At 46.8% G+C, this 19,921-nt stretch overlaps 2 protein-coding genes across 5 annotated transcripts; both read left to right on the top strand.

Annotated features, from left to right (window-relative positions):
* The first annotated feature begins 696 nt into the window (after positions 1 to 696).
* DNAJC5G (DnaJ heat shock protein family (Hsp40) member C5 gamma) lies at positions 697 to 3,035 on the top strand. Its single transcript, XM_057497552.1, has 4 exons — positions 697 to 814; positions 1,079 to 1,332; positions 1,490 to 1,634; positions 3,004 to 3,035. The coding sequence occupies exons 1-4, from the start codon at positions 697 to 699 to the stop codon at positions 3,033 to 3,035; spliced, it is 549 nt and encodes a 182-aa protein (XP_057353535.1).
* Positions 3,036 to 4,287: 1,252 nt separating this feature from the next.
* Positions 4,288 to 19,779, top strand: TRIM54 (tripartite motif containing 54). 4 transcript variants are annotated; one of them, XM_036903494.2, is made up of 9 exons: positions 4,289 to 4,808; positions 14,741 to 14,913; positions 15,461 to 15,632; positions 17,528 to 17,623; positions 18,342 to 18,575; positions 18,833 to 18,852; positions 18,966 to 19,090; positions 19,223 to 19,315; positions 19,626 to 19,779. In XM_036903494.2, exons 1-9 carry the CDS (start codon positions 4,641 to 4,643, stop codon positions 19,640 to 19,642), a joined length of 1,098 nt encoding a protein of 365 aa, XP_036759389.1. In that variant the 5' UTR covers positions 4,289 to 4,640; the 3' UTR covers positions 19,643 to 19,779. The 4 variants fall into 4 exon arrangements, with proteins under 4 accessions (XP_036759390.1, XP_036759389.1, XP_036759388.1 ...); XM_036903493.2 differs by having other exon boundaries at positions 4,290 to 4,808; positions 18,830 to 18,852; XM_036903495.2 differs by lacking the exon at positions 19,223 to 19,315 and having other exon boundaries at positions 4,288 to 4,808; positions 18,830 to 18,852.
* The last annotated feature ends 142 nt before the right edge of the window (positions 19,780 to 19,921 follow it).

Raw genomic sequence — 19,921 nt, 5'->3', positions numbered from 1 at the left:
GGGGTCCCGCTCTGTTCCCTTGTGGGTCGGCTCCCACCCCTAGCCTTTTCCCCGTCCTTCTTCTTCCTTTGAGTCACGACTTTGTTCTCTCCACTGGCCCGTCTCTGAGGGGTAGAGGTGGGATGGTGAGAGGGAGGCCAGGGGAGAGAAGTCTCTGGCCCAGCTGCAAGCACTGCCCTCTGGCCTGGCTTTTGGACACCTGACTTCTTTTAGGCAAGGCAGGTTTGGGCATTGTTTGTCCGTTAGGAGCTGTGGACCACCCCTATACCTGACCCAACCTGTTCAGGGGCTGGGGCTGCCCTGGTCTCTCCAACCCCGCAGTGAGCTTGGGCAGACCCAGGGCTGTTTACGTAAGGCACTGGTGGCTTTGGACTACATTAGTCTCTTCCTGTGATTTAGGCCACCCCTTGCTTCCATCTCTCTAGGAGGTGGGGAATCTGTAGGTCTGTGTTGCTGAAGGATGGTGGAACTATGAGGAGAGGTTTCCTCTTCAAAATCTGAATGTGATTGTCCTTTCTGGTCACCTGTACTCTCCTGCTAGTCACAGATCCCACTCACGGCTGTGTTATTCTCGTCCTTTTGTAGTCATGTACCTGCTTAGTCCCTGAAGCCAGTGAGTTTCCTGTCAGGGGAAGTTCACTTCTCTTCAGTCTCACCTGTGAAAGCTCTCACAGTGCTTCTTCTCTGACCCAGGTCATGTCTCATGTGGATGAAGCAGCCCACCAGCTGTCCAAAAGTGGGATCACCCTCTATGCAGTGCTGGAGCTTAAGAAGGGTACCTCACCTGAAGACATCAAAAAGGCCTACAGGTTCAGACCTCAGCCCCTTCTTAAACCCTGGAATTCCCCACCCCCACAAACCCTTCCCTTTCTACCTTGCTTTCTGACTCACTTTAAAATCCCTAAGCCTTCACTTTGGGGCTGGATGGGGCCATCATGCTCTTCGGCATGGCATGGGAAGGAATGTAGACTCAGGCTGCGTGCCCCCACCCTCTGTACTACCCCTCATGCATTCCTCCTTCACTGTCTACAGACCTATCCCTGCCATCCAGCCTCCCTTTGCTCCCCAGCCAATCCCCGTCCTCTCTCCCCGCACCCCTTTTGGTATTGCCTGGATAGGAGACTGGCTTTAAAGTATCATCCAGACAAGAATCCAGGGGACGTTCAATCAGCAGAAATATTTAAAGAGATCAACACAGCTCACTCCATACTGAGTGACCCTAAGAAGCGGAAAATCTATGACTGTCATGGCTCACTGGGAGTATATATACATGATCACTTTGATGAAGAAGGTGTCAGATACTATTTTATGATGAATAGTTGCTGGTTCAAGGTACACAATTCTTGTAGCCCCTTAGGAATCAGGAAGGCGAGGCGGCCCCCGACTCCCAGAACGTGGGCCTGCTGTCCCCCTCTGGGTGCTGGCAGGGTCAGGGTAGGGAGCCCGGGCCCAGGCGGGGCTGCTGCAGTGAGGCGCCTGCCCCCACCAGGCACTGGTGCTCCTGTGTACGCTGCTCACCTGCTGCTGCTGCTGCTTCTGTTGCTGCCTGTGCTGTGGGGTCCTCAGGCCACCCCTCGAGGAGGCTGCAGGCAGGGTGTGCCTGCAGCACACCGGGCGACAGCCTTCAAGGGCAGGTGAGATCCCTACACAGCCTCTGAGGCAAGACATGCTCACTTGAGGATTAGGGATGTGGGCGGTGAGCCCTAAATACGGGAGTCTTGAGTCGGTACAGGGACAAAGTGAGGAAAGAAAAGGGGATGCACTGTTTCTGAGGGGCTTGTGCCACAAACTGACAGTGTGAGTGCAATGTTTGTTGGCCTCCTGTGACTGTTGCGCTAGGAATGAGGTAGGAGTTAAGGTAAGGAACGTGGTAGGACACTGTGCCTAGAAAAGGTAGTAGTTGAAGACAGGTTAAAAGATGCAGTTTACTGCTTTTACTCAGAAGGATGATAAAGGGTCTGGGATTATACCCAACCCAAGTAATCAAACTTTAAAAGAATGGGTTGACTGACGCTTGCACCAGTGCCATCTAATGATGCTAATGTGTACTTACAAGGTAACTGCTTACTCACCAGGAGAGGAAAAAATTGTAACTAAATGTTAACAGTTTTTCAAATTCCACCACAGGAAACAAAGAAACTTTTAGAAGCAGGGACAATAACTACAGTGAAGATGATTTAAAGATGAAGAAGAGTGAAGTATGCAAACTGAAATGCAGCAATAATTAAAGGATAAGAAAAGAATATACACTGATTTCAGATGAATTTTTATGGAAAGTTTATATCCTTATGGTGGGATTTCAGGTGTTTATATCTTGACTTACAGGGTGTTCACTTTAAGTTCTGGATGATCATTCCTTCTGGTTAACAAGATACCAACTTCTTCTGCCCCTAGGTGCTAACCCAGTGATGGCGAGTTCTGCTCCCCAGTCCACTGGACATGTTGGAGAGAGGAGCAAGTAGCCCTGTCCTGACATTGACCCTGATTTGCCCCTCTTGTAAGACTCCCAAATTCAGAAGCATTGATGGCGTGTATCCACCCACCCCACCTCCACTGTGAGCATACTATCTCCCTCTTTGATGGTATCACTGACCCTGGTCCAATTTCAATCTGTTAGAGAGCAGTCCTCCCATCCCTACCCTTATGAGGTCTCAGGCAGTGGTGACAGACTTTGCCCAAGCATTCTTTTTCCTGTGCTTTTCTTGGGATTTGAGCTAATGTCAGAGGGTGGGGTCGCTGAGCCACTTGTGATATTTCCACCAAGATCCTGATAACTGAGCACGCAGATCCTGTTCTGGAGCTGCTGTACTAGCCAACCCTTCGGTGTTGCAACTGTGTCCCAAGAACTGTTAGTATCACCACCTTTCTGGGGCTGGTCTCACCTTCTGCTGCCTGTGCACTTGGCGTTGCCAGTCTCATTCTGTGCTACCATGAGTCAATTCAGGAAAAGCCTGAATGCATTTAAGGCTCAGGGGTAGATATGGCACCTCTGTCCTCTTCCAGGACTACAGCTGCCAGCACAGCACCCACTGTAACGGGTCCTGTGGGCTGACTGATGTTCACCCACCAGTGCCTGCTTGTCTCCATCCTTTTTACCACATCTTATGTAGGCTGATCGCCATATATTTTGTTCTTAAAAGAGGGGCATGAAACCTGTGATACGGAAAGGATTGCACTTTTACAGACCCTTTCCCCACTTGTGCCTCTTGGCACTGTCTGTTTGGTATCTTCTGCACCATTTGTTTCCTGTTCACGCAGGGTTAGAGCCTAGGAACTCCTCAAATGTCTCTCTCCTGACTGGGAGAGGGGCTAAAGAATGTCAGTAAATAAAAGCTTTTGTCCAGTCCCAGTGCATGTGTTGGGCCCAAACAAGACAAATTGTACCTGGGATAGAGGAAAAAGGCCTGTAGAAGAAAAAGAGGACCAGTGCTCACATTTGAGCCCTGCCTGCCTTGGAGAGTAGGAGTCCAGGACAACTGTGGAGTTGGGGCAGAGGCTTCCCAGAGCCTTGTGATTATGACTGTCAGTGATCTAAAATTTCCCTGGAGACTGATTCCCTGGGTACCCAAAATAGGTCCCTGGCATGTTCAGGTCCTTTCTGCCCAGCTCAGCTTCTCTCAGTTTCCCAACAAATGTGAAGTCCTTGGAGTGGCTCCAGTGATGTGTTTGTGGACCAGAATCCCACACTTTCTCAGAGGTATGTTCATGAGGCTGTTCCAGGCCTGTCCAACTGCCAGCTCTAGCCTCCTGAGCTGCTTGTCTGAGGACGACATAAGAAAGTTATGGGCAAGAACAAAAATGGACCAGAAGCGTTGGATCAAAGCCTCTTTCTCTAGCGTCTTGTGCCCCTGCTCTGAATCACAGAGTTCTGTGGAAGAGGGCCAGGGTCACGGCTAAGCCTTGGAGACAGACACTTTCATTGACTATCTGTAGGTCTGGCAAGCTCTTTCCTCTCACTCTGATCCATATATGGTGCCTCTCATACAGGCCGATTTAGATTCCATGCCACTGCCCTGCACCAAAGCCAGAGCGTGGGGGCCAGGGGCTCACGGAGCCTTTTGAACGAGAGAGCAAGCGAGAGCCCGACGCCGTTGCTGGCCCACCTTTTTTTCATGACCAGTGCAGCTCCACAGCTCTTGCTCAAGGGAGTGACCCATTCCTGAGTGCGTCAGGGTCACTCACTTGGTGACAGCTGTGGCTCGCCTTACATGAGCTAAATTGGGAGTTGGAATGTCATGCTGATGCCCCTTGTTCCCCACCCCCACGTTAAAATTAATCTCCTCTCTGGAGTGACGGACAAACAGTGCTACCCATAGAGTGAACAAAAGTCATTTGGGAAGCAAAAGGAGAAATTTCCAGGGCCAGACTTATTCAGAGAGGGAGGGATAGATAAAGCTACGCGAGCCTGGCTGGGGTACAGGGCAAAGAATAGAGGCAGAAGTGTCTGAAAACAGCTATCTAAGGACGAGGCGAATTGTTAGAGGAAGGGACAGGAGAGATAGCAGAGCTATTTCAAGAGTGACCAACAGAGGGAACGTAAGGATCCACGGCCTGTCTGAAGTAAACGAGGAAGGGTCCAGAGGCAGTGAGGCAAGGCCAGGAGCAGGGCCCGGGCCAGGGCAGGCACGATCGCTGAGGGGATGAACTTCACGGTGGGCTTCAAGCCGCTGCTAGGGGATGCACACAGCATGGACAACCTGGAGAAGCAGCTCATCTGCCCCATCTGCCTGGAGATGTTCTCCAAACCGGTGGTGATCCTGCCCTGCCAGCACAACCTGTGCCGCAAGTGCGCCAACGACATCTTCCAGGTGGGCTGGGGCCGGGGCCGGCCTGTGGGAGACTTCTCAGGTCAGAGCCGAGCCCCTAGAAGGTGGTAGGCAGAGCGCTCTGTGAGGTGGGGGCCGGTTGTCCTGGCAGAACAGAAGAAGAGCTGGGGTCCCAGTGGATCCCAAAGTAAGCATGAGTCAGCAGCTGCTCTGCAGGCTGGCGGGGACAGCCTGTGCATGGACAGCCGCAGGCTGCTGGTTTCTCCAGAAGAAGGAAGGCCCCTGTAGAACTGGGAGGGAGGTGATCCTACACCAGGCTGTGTAGCAGGCTGTGCTAGACTCTGCATTCCAGTTTGAAGTTTCAGATTTTGAGAATGGTATGGAAAATGTGGAGAAAACATCAATGAGAACATTAAACACAGAAAAATAAATCCTGTGAGCAAAGTCCATGATGACAGAAACTATATTTAAGGTAAAACTTAACACATCCATCTTTGGGGAGCAGGGTTAGACAGTGGGCAGGGAATTCTCCCCAAATAAAGTTCATACTATACCCCACTCAAGAGTGGTCAGAAAAGGGGCCTGCTGGTTAAAAAGAGATTGAGGTCACTTACCCAGAGAGCAGGCAGAGAAGAAATTTTACTTCCCAGAAATGCAGGCAGTTCTGGTTTATGTGTGGGACAAGCATAGCTAATCAAATACACTGATACCTTTTAACTACTAGTTTCAAGAAGAAAGGCAGCATTTACTGGAATTGTTTATAAATGGGTTTCCTTCTTGCCCTGTATCACTGGTGTAGGTTCAAGTAATCTGTAAAATAGAATGAAGACCAAGGAGAGTTGAGGGGGAAAGGCACACACAAAAAGACCCTGAAAATGAAGTAAAATCTCTGAATAGACCAATGCTGACTGGCTTAGTAGGCATGGTAGTGGGGAGGAACATCACCAACACTGTTCTTCATCTACAGCAGAAATTATGAGGAAATGTGTTGAACACAAATGATTTTTAACTTACCCAAGAAATGCTTCCCTTAAGTTCTTTGGGATAGCACATTTGGGGAAAAATAACAGGCTAAGTTAGGCCATCCCACAGCTGCGTTCTGTGACCCACCCTTTTCTGTCTGCCCTCTGCCATCGTCCCTTGACTGCCTGGCCCTGTGGTCTTCCCTGCCATCTTCCCACTGAGGCCCATTCCCACCTCTTATTCCTCTACGTGTCCAAACCTGCCATCATTTGGTTCCAGAGTATCTCAGAGCTGGTGATGTTCCCTCTCTGGGGGCCTAGACTGACTGCTGTGCTGCTCACCCCGGGCATCAGGTCATGTATGAGAAGCTACGTCTTGCCCACCATCTTGGTTTTCCCTTTGGTCTAAGTAACTCTGGACATCCTTCATGCTGAGATACCTAGGAGGGAATGGAAAAAAAGGTTTTGCCATCCTTTCTCACGAATTTGTAGTGAGACATCCTTTCGTGAGATCCTGAAATTTGTGAAAGCCAAGAGAAATTTTGAAAGTGAAGGTAATGTGTCCTATAAAAGAGGGGTCAGAATATTAAAGCACCAGGCGCCCCTCCTCATCAAGCAGAGGGCTCCAGGGGCAGGTCCTACGTACGGGGGCTAGGAGAGGTCTAGGTGGCCTCCCTCGTGCGAGTCAGCCCTCTGTATCCATGCACACTGTTTGGGCTCCTTGAAACTCTGGAATACTGACCTATGCCCAGAGAGACCTTGGGATGATTTGGGCCAGCCCCTGTGCAGAATATATTCAGGAGATAACCTGATTCCCAGGGCTTTGGGATGCTTCTGCGGATCTGGACTAATGTGTATTTTGTGAAGTGCTGAGCACTGTCCAGGCCCCCCAAGGAGAGAAGAATGAACAGCTCAGTTCCTTGCTGCTTTATTTGGGGTGGCCTGGTGGGAGGCTGACCCAGTTCTTCAGCTGTACTTATATATATATATACACATCTCAGTAGCTCTCCTTCTAAAAGATGAGCATGTTTAGTTTTTTCACACATTGCCTCCACATTTTGACAACTCTAGGCTTAATCAGATTGCCTGTTTTCTAAGTATGGGGACAAGAACAGGATTTTTGGTTCCTCTATCTTAAAACCACTTAGGAAGAATACCCTTAGAACATTGCCTAGAAAGTTAATAGGACTTATTAAAGTTTTATATATACATATATATATATATATATTCACACCCACAGACATACACACTCACATTATGTTTAAAATAGTGTAGGTGTTTCTGTCATGAAAAGTAAATCTTCACTTCTTCACTTTAGGCCCTCAATCCCTCCTCCAGATGGGAATTGGAGGTAGCCATTACCAACTTTGCTTGGGTATCCTTCTAGAAATGTTCCATGAATAGGTATGTGTGTGTATACATACATTTAAACTAGATTCATTGTCCTACACCTGCCTTTGTTCACTTACTCTCTCTTAGCTGTTGTTCCGTATCTGAACCTTCAGATCTGTGTCTGCCTTTTTGAATGGCTGTGTAGTGTTACACTGTTATGACTGGACTATAATCTGTTTAATCAGTCCTCTAAAACATTTAGATGGTGTCCAGTGTTTTGCTGTCCTAAAAACTGCTCTGATGGACAAAAAACAAGAATTTGGGGGAATTGTGATTTTATAATATCAGGTTATCTAGAGAGCCAGGAAGCAAAATCTGAAAAGTTGAAACCATTGATTGAAAATGTTAAACAGTATTAAGGGTTTGAGAGGAAATCATTCATAATGATTTGCTAACTGGATATTAGTCAGCTGAGAGATCATAACCTTACCCCCCGCAAGACAATTATTTTCACATTTGCATATTACTTTCAAGCCCTTGTCCCCATGCATATTTTTGCAGAGTTGCCATCACAGTTTAACTGGTTTTCTAGTTAAATTTTCACCCCCCCTCGTCTGAATTTAAGCAGAATAAAACATCAGAACACCACAGGGACCCCGTCTAATTTCTCCCTCCCTCTTTGTCCACACTTGCACCCACTCAGGTACCAATCACTTTGACTAGAGGAAAGCTGTTGGTGTGGGAATTTGACACAAACATCTTGCCATGTGTTTCTGTATTTGTAAACTCTATTCACTTCTAAACTACTTTAAAGCAAGCCTTCAGTTTATTTTTATACCTTCCCCCACTTCACTGTGGGCACTTGTTTATGAGCTGCAAGCTGTTGTAATTTAACAGACAACCAGAAGGCCTTATAAGAAGGTTGTTCAGAGACAGCTCTTCTGGAGGGTGTCCAATTAAGGGGAGATTTACAGAGATGGGAATATCAAAAAGGGGGCTGCCTTCTCAAAAAAGGACAGTCTGGGGAAGACAGAACCTCTGTTTCAATCCACTCCTAATTCCAGTTCTTTATCGGTTAATTGTTAGGACCTGTTGTCATTGAGTATAGGCCTGCCAGAGAAAATACTGCAGCCTGTTCAACCACTTCCACCTGCTGCCAAGGGCTCTGGGACACCTCCCCCCTTCCGCACCCAACCTCGGGTGGGCCTGTTTCCTTCATGAGAAACTGGTTCACTGAAATTTTGCACATTGAGTTAACCTCATAGCAGTGTTAAGGATTGTGTATACTTTAGGGAGGAAACTTGGTTTAGTGAGGAACAAAAGCCTAGACTGCCTTAGCATTCCTGGGTTCTAGTCCCACCAGGTTCTTCCTTAATTTGCCATGTAATGTAAATCAGGCTGTTTTCACCTCTTTAAGCCCATTTACAGATACACAGATTGAAAGGATGTTTTAAACTGATCTTGAACATCATTGTATTTCTAACAGTCTGATTTCACAAATTCAAGATATATTATGGATCTCTATTTTTTAAGGGCTTTTCATTGTTACAGGTGTCCTAACTTGATTCACTCTTCTGCTTATCAGTGTTGCTTTCTGCCAGCCTCCTTTCACAAATCCCTGTACTGGGCCCTTCTGCCACCAAAATCCCTCTCACCCACAGCTCAGCTTTGTTGATGCCTGGATCCTGCTAAGTTTCTTCAACATTTTTCCAAATGTCTGGTTTTCTGCCCACCATTTTCCCATGATTTCTCCAGCATATTCTGTGGGTGTGGCTCAAAGGACCTGCTTAGTCCATTATTCATCCTTGGCCAGGCCATCAGTATGGAGGAGATAGCCTCCAACAACCCCCCTTGCATCCTGGGCCAGGTTCTCAGATCAGCATCACTCTGGATAGCCAGGGAAGAGAGAAAACATTCTGAGGTACGTGTAAGGTTGATAGAGCAACTGCATTCACAGAACATCTTTCTCGATGGAACATTTCTATTAGATGCCATGGAACATTACAAAGGAAATAGCACCATATAGCCTAAAAGAGACAGCCCGTGGCATGTATGCCACACAGAATCCTTGAACATAGCCTAGAATTAAATTCCTCTTATTTATTCCATTCCATTTTATCCTTCACAGCAAAGAAAAAAGTTATTTCATGTCCTGTGGTTCTGTGTGGTCATTATATTTTTAAGGTCTAGATTAGAATTGATAACAACCCTTTGTGCAGTGTCCAGAGAACCTTCACATGCATGATTCCATTTGAGTTGACAGAATGGATGTTATTTCCATTTACAGGAAGAACACAGGACACAGGTTACAGTCATGTACAGGGACAGAGTACAGACATAAATCTAGGTGTTCTGTTTCCTAGAGTGATAGAATTTCCTCTACACATCATATCATTGGCCTATGAAATTTTACTTTATGGGCTGGTTCCCTTGTATAAAGGAAAGATTTAAGAAAAGGATAAACACATTTATGTGGACAATACAGCCCATCAGTTATTCCTTAGTCTTAAATGGAAAGATAAACGCAGGAGATAGGATTTTGCTAACTGGATATTAGTCAGCTGAGAGATCATTAGCCCAATGCAGAGACTGTCATCTATGGAGATGTAATTAAAGAAGTTGCCATCTACATCTTGGAGTATAAAATTCCTTTTTGTGATGAGGCCATCTAGGGACTCACAATCAGGACAGGAAGTAACCTCTTTTTGTGCCATGGACCCCTTTGCCAGTTTGTGAAGCCCACAGACCCTTTCTAAGGACTATGTGTGTGTGGTTTTTCTGAGAACAATGTTTTTAAACACAGAAGTATAACGTACATGATTAGAAAGAAAACCACTAGCATTAGAACACAGCATGCATTTTCATGCATTCTCAACAGGGATAGTATCACAAGTATATCTGTGGTATTAAAATTTTTGTATTGTGATTTTATTTATTTATTTTTGCTTTCATGTAACCCCCCCCACTTATTGAGGTATAATTGACAAAACATATATATATTTAAGCTGTACAATGTGATGATTTGATATTTATATACATTGTGAAGTGATTACCACAAATAAGCTACTTAACACATCCATCACCTCACATAGTTGCCATTAGTGTGCGTGTGTGTGCACACATGTGCACACGATCTACTCTCTTAGCAAAGGCCAAGTGTACAGTGTAGTATTATTAACTATAGTCACCACACCATACATCAGATTTCCCAAAACTCATTCATCTGATAACTGAAAGTTTGTGCCCTTTGACCTAACACCTCCCCATATCCCCACCCCCCAGCCCCTGGCAACCACCTGTCTGCTCTCTGCTTCTATGAGTTTCACTCTTTTAGATTTGTGGTATTAAAATAATGGGGAATTGGTGGCGATTAGGGAAAAAAGTATAAAAAAGCTCCTGGAAGAGGAGGTGATGAAAAAAAGCTTGAGAAAGATCCATTGGAATATAATTACCAAAATAATTAGAACATGTTTGACAGAGTAATATACATGCTTCTTGATTAACACATTAAACAATGAGATCCAGCAGAGGGCCTAATAACTACCATAGAAGTGGTGATAAATGTAAATTATTTTTGGAGATTTGATCAACAACTGTGATGTGATATGAAAACACCTGTGATCTCTGTTGGTGACAAAGCCCAAGTACCACCCAAACTACTGTGTTTACTGCCTCCCTTCACAACGGAGGGAAATGCCCAATTTCTGCTAGAGGTTAGTGAAAGTAAGGATGTAATTTTCTTCCTATCTGGGTTCAGAGACCCCCTGAATTCTAGTGGTGGGTCTTTTGAGGGCTATGGTGCCCAGTGCATTACGGGTGCTACCATCTTCCCAAGTATTCAGGCTTGAAATGCCAGAATTGTCTTTTGACTCCTTCCTCGCCCCATAGCCCACCCACAGCCAAGTGACTGGCAGGTTCACTGGTTTGCCTGCCACGCCCTGGTGTTCCTGGGACGGTTGTCTGCGGGCAGGCCCTGGATGGCATTGGCTGTGGCACTTGCCTCACTTGATCTGTGCCTTTAGCCTCTGTCTTGCCAATGGGTTTTAGCCCCAGGCAAGTTCGCTATGGATTCAGTGTGACCAAAGAAAATGACAGTAAAACATTCTTGGGGTGAAAGGGTTGTAGCCAACTTTATCTCCACGGTGGCAGGTCAGTCACTAAGATCCAGTTCACTCAGAGCGAGTCTGCAGGCAGCAAGCTGGTCTCTGCCTCTGGGCCTCTGTCCTCAGCGCTGCCACCACTCCAGCCTCTGCTCTGCTCTCCTACAGGCTTGCAGCCATGCCACCGTGTTGCCCAGAGCACTGGGAAGAGCTTTTTATATAGAGTCAATAGCAACGTGTTGCCCACACGTGTGTAGTGAGCTAGCCAACCAGGGCCAGGTGGGAATCCTGGCCACAGGAACCTTCATTTTATCCACAGCTTCTCTCTCCCCTCCTGTCTATCCCAATTATTATTTCCATTAGATTAATATTCGCTCTCATTTTCTCTCCTAGCTTAAAAACTTGCCTACAAAATTAAGTTCAGATCCTTATTCTTGGACTCAAAGCCCTTCATGATTTTACCATAATTAAAAAAAATTTTTGTATAAGCCCTTCATGGTAAAACCCACCTTTCTAGTTTTCCCCCATGACTTCCCTGTTTGTAACCTAAATTTCTATAGTCTCTCTGGTCTCCTGAAACTTTCCTACCTACCACCTCCCGTTACCTATCTACTCTGTCTTCAAGTGGTATCTTCTTAAACATCCCGCCCCTTGAACGACCGAAGTCCTTTAAGGTTCTCCTAAGTGGTGTTTTATTTTGTTGGCTCTTACGGCACTTCAGCGCCCCCTTTCCTTCATGTCAGGACTGAGCATTGCATTAAAAAAAAAGTTGCTTCCCAAACCCCAAAGTCCTTATACAAAATTTGGAAATTATGTATATTTTTAAAAACTTGGAAATTATGTATATTTTTGAAAAGAAGGAAGGAATCACCGAACCCATTCTATCAACCAATGACAATTAGAAAATTTATTTAGTTTTTTATTTTTATGCATTTTATAAGGTACTCCATGGTCTATATACAGAAACTTGAAAATGTAGATGAATACAAAGAAAGCAATTTTAAATCACCTGTAAATCCCATTACCCATTTCAAAATTGGGGTACTACTGTCTATATAAATTTATATCCTGTTTTCTTCATCTAAAAGCATGAGTATCTCCCCATGTCATAAAGAACTCTGTTAAAGATGGTTGCATTCTAAATCTATTATAATCCATTTACTCTTTACTATTTAATAACTAACATGTTCCACATCTGAAAAAGAAATTTTATTGCTTATTCTGATTAAAGAAGTAATACTGATATATTATGTAAAATCCAGACTTGATAGATAATACAAATTGTAAAATATATAAATTGGCCTAAACATTATTAGGGCTATTTCAGAGATGGGATTTTAGTCAAAGTCAGAGCAAGAAAGTGGTTTATAAAAACCACCAGCTCCCTTCCCCCATCTCACAGGCAGACACACTGGTCAGAGTATCTGAAACTCTTACCATATTTTATCAATTAAGGCTGATTGCTCAGAGAATATCAGCCCTTGAAAGGAGCTAGTGCTAAGTACAAAGCCCTCTTTATAGATCAGTGGAAATTGGGGGCCTGGGAGAAACTATTTTCCCAAGGTTATATATCACAAACCCAAACCCAGATCTTTGGATCAGGGCTGCTTCCCCTGTATCATGCTGCACTAAATGCCCTCTGTTAAAAATATGGGTATTTACCAAAAAGGAGTAACAATTTTATCCACATATCCCATACAGATGACTTCCTCATGGAGCCATGCAGCAAAAGGTTTTGGAAACAAGACAGACAAGTTTTCTGTTTGCTTGTTTTGTGTGTGTGTGTATGTGTTTAAGACAGACAAGTGTTGATAAGTCCTCAAGGGAGTCAAATCCCCTGAAATTTGAGCTATTTCCTCTCCTTCTCACAGACAAGCAGGTCATTCTGATTATTAGCCTGGCCCTTGTAGCATTCCAGGCGCATAGTTTTGGTTTGATAGGTCATCTTTTGTTTGTCTCTGCTCAAGTAACTTCAATCCATAGTTGCACAGTTGATTTTTAGGCTGTTGTTTCTTTCTTTTGTGAAGGATTACTATTTGACCTTTCATGACTCTCTTGCTAAAATCTTTTTTATCTAAGATTCAGAAAAATGTTAGCTCTGGGTATCATTCTTCAACTGGCCTAAATTTTATTGTGTCTGACAAGGTAGTATATTTGATTTTTTAGGACAGACTTAAGTCAGAGAGCCTGAGTTCACATATTACCTCTGCCACCCATTTATCTGATGACCATGTGCAATTTATTCAGCTTGGGCTACAATTTCCTACCTTTGAAATGGGGCTAATAATAATAATAATACCTACTCCATAGCGTAATATGAGGCTTAAATGGGTTAATACAAATGAAAGAACTTAGAGCAAAGCCTGGGATAAAGTATGTGCTCAATAGATGTTAGCGGTTGTCATTTATTTCTTGTAGTCTAAGTGGGTAAATATTCATCTCCTTCACCATCTATACAAGAAATTCTTGAGGGCTAAATAAGAAAAAGCCCATAGAAAAAAAGAGGAAAAAAAAGAAAAAGCCCATAGAATAGTGCTTGGCACATAATAGGCCCTCAAAATCTGTGCTGTATGTTAAGGGAGGGAGAAAGGTGGAGAGTGGCTACTCAGAAGTTTGTCTTCACTGTGGGCTAAGGCTTTAGACTATGCCTCCTTTCCTCCCATTCAGACAGTTACTGAGCACCTTTATATGCTTGTCACCAGCAAATCAAAGCCATCTCAGCCTCTGTGTCTCAGTTGCAAGTTCCTAGAGAGAAAATGTGATTGGTTCTGCTTGGGTCAAGCAAGCACCCCCTCAACTCTGAGCCAGTTCCCTGTGGCCTGGGTCATGGTAGGGCTCTTCCTCTTAGGATGGGATGGAGCAAGTTCTCTAAGAGGTGTAAGTGATGGGCATCTCTTGCATGCCCTCCTGCTGAGCTTATTCCTGCCATAATACCTGTGGGTTGCTTGTCCTTAGGGCAGGGATGCATTTATTTGTTCATGTCTTATTTCCAGAGCATTGCAATTACCTGGCATACTCAATATTTGTTGTAAAATGAATATCCAGTCTAGTCCTTAATTTTACAGAGATTGATGCTTGCCCAAATTTACATAGTAGAGCAGTGTCAAGGGCAGCACAGGAACCCATAAGTCCTGATTCCCAGTCCCTGGAGTGATTTCCCAGAACTCCATGGCATGACATGGCTGGTCTGCCCCGTTATTCAGCACTTGCCCCAGGCCTGCAGAGAATCTCCCCCAGATGTGGCCCAGAGAGCCCCAGGCTCTGCAGCACAGAGAGTCCTTTCTTACCTCAGACTTCCTGCCAAGGCCAATGTCTCCCTACAGCCTCAAGCTGGGCCCTTTGGAAAGGTGCCCTCCTTACTGAGCCGTGACCAAAGCCAGGCTCTGGGTGCAGGGTCACTCAAGGAGATAGGCAAATAATGAGGCGAAGATGGGGAAGAAGATCTTAATGAGCTGCTCTCAGAGGAGGGCTGATGCCTTCCCCTCTACCATTCTCCTACTACCCCATGACCTTTCCCTGCCTCCTCCCAGGTCCCTCCTGCCTCACTGTGCCTGTTCTCCACACCACTTTTTCCCCCCAGGCCTCAAACCCTCTGTGGCAATCTCGGGGCTCCACCACTGTGTCTTCAGGAGGCCGTTTCCGCTGCCCATCTTGCAGGCATGAGGTTGTCCTGGACCGACATGGAGTCTACGGCCTGCAGCGAAACCTGCTAGTGGAGAACATTATTGACATTTACAAGCAAGAATCTTCCCGGTGAGCTGTTGGGCCTTTTTGTCTCCCTAGAGGGCAGCGCCTGGCACAGAGCCAGGGAAGCCATCAGCCAGAAGGGAGGGGCTGAAACAACCAACCTGTGTCTTCAGTTTACAGATAAGAGGACTGCACCCTGGGTTGGGGGTTGGCTGTCTGTCTTGCCCCAGGTCACCCAGCTCAGGTCTCTGATATCTGGTCAGTGCTTCGCCTGAACCCTCTCTACCTGGGGAGGGGCTGGCAATCCACCAACAAGATTCTTGCCAACCCTGTATGACTTCTGCCCTGTGGGACTTTCCTATCCACTGGAATAGACACTTTCTTGGATTTAGGCCTCCTCTACCCCTTAGCTCTTTCAGTTCCTCAATTTAAGAGCCCTGTGGAAGTCACTCTCCTACCCAGCCCCAGCCTCAGCCCCAGCGGCAGCGGCAGCGGCAGGAAAGGTGGTGGTGGTTGGTGAAGAGGAGGTGCTCATGGGGTCCCACACTCTCAGAGCCCACCTCCCCGTGGCCTGGCCCCTGACCCTCCTGTCACCCTGCCCACTCCCCTGCAGGCCATTGCACTCCAAAGCCGAGCAGCACCTCATGTGCGAGGAGCATGAAGAGGAGAAGATCAACATCTACTGCCTAAGCTGTGAAGTGCCCACCTGCTCTCTCTGCAAGGTCTTTGGTGCCCACAAGGACTGTGAGGTGGCCCCACTGCCCGCCATTTATAAACGCCAGAAGGTATCAAGTAGTGAAAGGAGCAAGCATGTGGAACTGGGGACATAGGACTGGGTCTCAAACCTTAGCCTCTTACTCCACTTGGTTGTAAGGGCAGGCATATCAGGGTTAAAGTCCCAGGAATATGTGTGACTTGAAGTGTGACCGTAGGCCCTAATTTTCCTCACTTATAAAATGGGAGTGAAAATGCTTACTTCTAAGAGGTGTATTGAGGATGCAAGCAGAGACTTCAGTCTGATGGACTGGACACTCTCAAGACCCTCTCACTAGCACACAACTACATTCTACAGAAAACATAATTGTAACATAGGAAGTAAAGAGGATCTCCAAGTGGGGGTGGGGTGGGGAGGTAGAGAGGGGGAGGGAGCTGAGAACAGAACACTGAGGGCTAAGCCCAGAAAAGGCAGCATCTCCCAGAGGGCAAATGCTGCCAGCACTACTGAGCTGGAGAGATGAGACTGTGCCTCCAAACCACTAAACCAGGTGGGGGACCTGAATCAAAGACCCCCACGAATCCCAGGTTAAACTGGAATCTCAGGAAAGAAAGCAGTCAGTTGTACCATCTGGATTTTGACAAAAGCAAATGCAAATTCTGCCTGGTGGAAAAAAATCCTCAGTTTAGGCTCTTGGGTTTTCATTAGATTAAGAACAAAAAAACATTAGTTCGTAAGTGAAGAAATGCACTAGTGAACAGGAAGAAGGGATTTAAAAATAGCGTAAAGTATACCATTTGACCCAGGAATTCCACTCCTAGGAATTTACCCTAAGAATGCAGCAGCCCAGTTTGAAAAAGACATATGCACCCCTATGTTTATCGCAGCACTATTTACAATAGCCAAGAAATGGAAGCAACCTAAGTGTCCATCAGTAGATGAATGGATAAAGAAGATGTGGTACATATACACAATGGAATATTATTCAGCCATAAGAAGAAAACAAATCCTACCATTTGCAACAACATGAATGGAGCTAGAGGGTATTATGCTCAGTGAAATAAGCCAGGCGGAGAAAGACAAGTATCAAACGATTTCACTCATCTGTGGAGTATAAGAACAAAGAAAAACTGAAGGAACAAAACAGCAGCAGAATCACAGAACCTAAGAATGGACTAACAGTTACCAAAGGGAAAGAGACTGGGAAGGATGGGAGGGAAGGGAGGGATAAGGGTGGGGAAAAAGAAAGGGGGCATTATGATTAGCATGTATAATATGCGGGGGGGGGCACGGGGAGGGCTGTGCAACACAGAGAAGACGTAGTGATTCTACAGCATCTTACTACGCTGATGGACAGTGACTGTAATGGGGTGTTTGGGGGGGACTTGGTGAAGGGGGGAGCCAAGTAAACATAATATTCTTCATGTAATTGTAGTTTAATGAAAGCAAAATAAAATAGTGTAAAGTGCAGCACTGGGAGGTGAGAAGGTCAACATATATCTAATCATAGTCACAGAATGAAAAAAAAGGGAATGGAAAAGAGGCGGTATTATCCTAACAGATAACCACAAAGAACTTTTCAGAATTGATGGAAGACATGAATCTACAGATAAAGTATCTATCTTTATATAGTATATAATGTTATTGAATATATATGTAAATCTAGATTTTATATATAATATGCCAGTGCCTGGCATTTGGTGGATATCTGGCAAATGTCTGTTCCTTTATCATTCAGTGGTAGAGGGCTTCTTTTCTACACCTCCTTCCAGAGTCCATTGAATGTGCTTCCACACTTCTTAGGTGGTCCCAAGCCTTCTAGATCTCTGGAATAGCTTCCCTGAAGATGCTCTGATGGTGGGGTGGAGGGGACTGCCCTCTTCTAGGCAGCCCTAGACTGGGATGGCAGGGGGCAGCTCTAGACCAGGTCCCCCAGCCCTAAGTGCCATCCTGTGTATGTGGCAGAGTGAGCTCAGTGATGGCATCGCAATGCTGGTAGCAGGCAATGACCGTGTACAAGCAGTGATCACACAGATGGAGGAGGTGTGCCAGACCATTGAGGTGAGCCTGGGATGGGAAGCAGGGAAGTCTGTGGGCTCCTGGAGGTGGGTCACAAGTAGTGGGATGTGCTTAGCTGGGCTGCTAGGGTTTGAATCCCATCTGTGCCCATCAGAAGCTCTGCAATTTTGGTCTAGTTACTTAACTTCTCTGTGCTTTGGTTTTGTTTTTAATTAAATAAAATAGTGACAATGAGAATGATATGGTGGCTCTCTCACTGGATCTTTTTGAAAATTAAATGAGATAATATACATAAAAACAAGGGCCAGAGATATAGACAGCACTCATAAAGCCACTTAAAAATATCATGTTATTGCTAAGAGAGTAGACCTCACAAATTCTCCTCACAAGAAAAAAGTTTGTAACTACCTGTGGTGACAGATGTTAACCAGATTTACTGTGGTCATTTCACAATATAAACAAACACTGAATCAATACATTGTACACCTGAAACTAATATAATGTATGTCAGGTTATTATTATTGTTACTGTTTTTATTATTATTATTGAATTATTGAATTATTATTATTATTATTATTACTGAAAAGATCTGGTAATCAGCAGCCCTCTGCTGGAGTTCTGGCTCTGCCACTAATTTGTGGTGTAACTGACAGGTCACTTTCTTCCTTGGCTCTTAGTAACTTAAAATTAATGGGGAGTGGGACAAGTGGTCGGGTGCTGTCTGAGCTATGAGGTTTCATCCTTTCTCCCCCTTTTTCAGGACAACAGCCGGAGGCAGAAGCAGCTGCTAAACCAGAAGTTTGAGGCCTTGTGCGCGGTGCTGGAAGAGCGTAAGCGTGAGCTGCTGCAGGCACTGGCCCGGGAGCAGGAGGAGAAGCTGCAGCGTGTCAGGGGCCTCATCCGCCAGTATGGAGACCACCTGGAGGCCTCCTCTAAGCTTGTGGAGTCGGCCATACAGTCCATGGAAGAGCCGCAGATGGCCCTCTACCTCCAGGTGGGCCCTGGGAGAGGGTGACAGGGTGTGTAGTGGCTGGAGTGGGGGCTCTAGAGAGCCGGGTTCAAGTCTTATCTCTGGCACCTACTTGCCCCACAGCCTTGGGCAAGCCACTCCTTCTGAGTCCCTTTTCTCCTTGCCCAACTTCAATATGCATCACCGCCTACCTGGCAGGACTGGCCTGGGCATCAGAAATGGGACTTTGCCAGAGGTTGGCACAATGCTTACTTCTCACCCTCCTTTCTTCCCTGCAGCAGGCCAAGGAGCTGATCAATAAGTGAGTAGGTGGAACGGGAATGGAAAGCAAGGGGCGGCCGGGGCTCCACTGCCGTGGGGAGGGGGTAGTGGAGTGCTGGGGCGCTTCCAGCTGAGCGGCTGCCGCGGTTGCAGGGTCGGGACAATGTCGAAAGTGGAATTGGCGGGACGGCCAGAACCAGGCTATGAGAGTATGGAGCAGTTTGCCGTGAGTGTGGAGCACGTGGCCGACATGCTGAGGACCATCAACTTCCAGTCGGGTGAGGGAGGTGGGATGGGAGGGAGCGGCGGACCGCCGGGAACTGGGCGTGCAGCCTCTCTGGGTGGGGACGCGGTGGGAAATGACGGCCAGAAAAACGGACTCCTCCTCACGGGGCCTTCCTTCGGCCCAGGCGCCGCCGGGGAGGAAGAGGATGAGGAGGTAGCACTGGACGGGGAGGAGGGCAGCACAGGGCCAGCAGAAGAGCGGACGGACGGACCCGAAGGTGAGAGTGGCCGGAAGGGCCCGGCTAGTACGCTCCGGTCACCTGCCTTGGTTATTGTCCTGCCTGCTGCACTGAGGATGCTGGCAGCCGCACTCCTTTGAAGGGCCTCCCAACCTCCAGCAGGAGGGGGAGCGCCCCCTAGCGCGCATGTAAAAGTACACCTTCCCACCAGGCATTCCTCCGGGGCTTTAGGACAGCAGGCTAGGTGCGGAAGTAGAGGAGAAACCCACGTGGCTAGGGAAAGGGGTTCTGGGGGTTCGGAGTTGCCTTGTTCCTTTGGAGCGCCAGCCCATGGAGCTTTCTCTCCCAGGCACGGGCCTGCACTGACGCCCCCTGTTGGGGAGCCCGCACCCCTGGGATTGGCTCTCGGGGGCAAAGGATCTGCGCAGAGACCATCGCGCCGTCCAGCTCGGCGCCCCGCCGCAGGGGAGACTGGGGCTCAATAAAGGGCTACTGCGTCTCGACCCGCAGCTCCTTTTCACTGCTCACTCCCTCAGCCCGGGCTTCGGAGGCGGCCCCTCACCACCCTGCCCTTCTCCGATCTGGGACCATTTTAGGGGGTGGAAGTGGAATGAACTCCTTTTGGGCACCTCCTAGATATCAGGC

Source organism: Manis pentadactyla, chromosome 2 (assembly GCF_030020395.1).
Source record: "Manis pentadactyla isolate mManPen7 chromosome 2, mManPen7.hap1, whole genome shotgun sequence".
In the NCBI taxonomy this organism is placed as follows: Eukaryota; Metazoa; Chordata; class Mammalia; order Pholidota; family Manidae; genus Manis; species Manis pentadactyla.
The sequence above is the reverse complement of the archived record's forward strand: the minus strand, read 5'-3'. Positions and strand labels throughout refer to the sequence as shown.

Coding starts and splice junctions, on each gene's coding strand:
- DNAJC5G (XM_057497552.1), top strand. CDS start 697: ATGTCTCATGTGGATGAAGCAGCCCACCAGCTGTCCAAAAGTGGGATC. Junction 1,333..1,489: donor TGAATAGTTGCTGGTTCAAG/GTACACAATTCT, acceptor TGCCCCCACCAG/GCACTGGTGCTCCTGTGTAC. Junction 1,635..3,003: donor GCGACAGCCTTCAAGGGCAG/GTGAGATCCCTA, acceptor GTCCTCTTCCAG/GACTACAGCTGCCAGCACAG.
- TRIM54 (XM_036903493.2), top strand. CDS start 4,641: ATGAACTTCACGGTGGGCTTCAAGCCGCTGCTAGGGGATGCACACAGC. Junction 4,809..14,740: donor GCGCCAACGACATCTTCCAG/GTGGGCTGGGGC, acceptor TTTTCCCCCCAG/GCCTCAAACCCTCTGTGGCA. Junction 18,576..18,829: donor AGATGGCCCTCTACCTCCAG/GTGGGCCCTGGG, acceptor TCTTCCCTGCAG/CAGGCCAAGGAGCTGATCAA.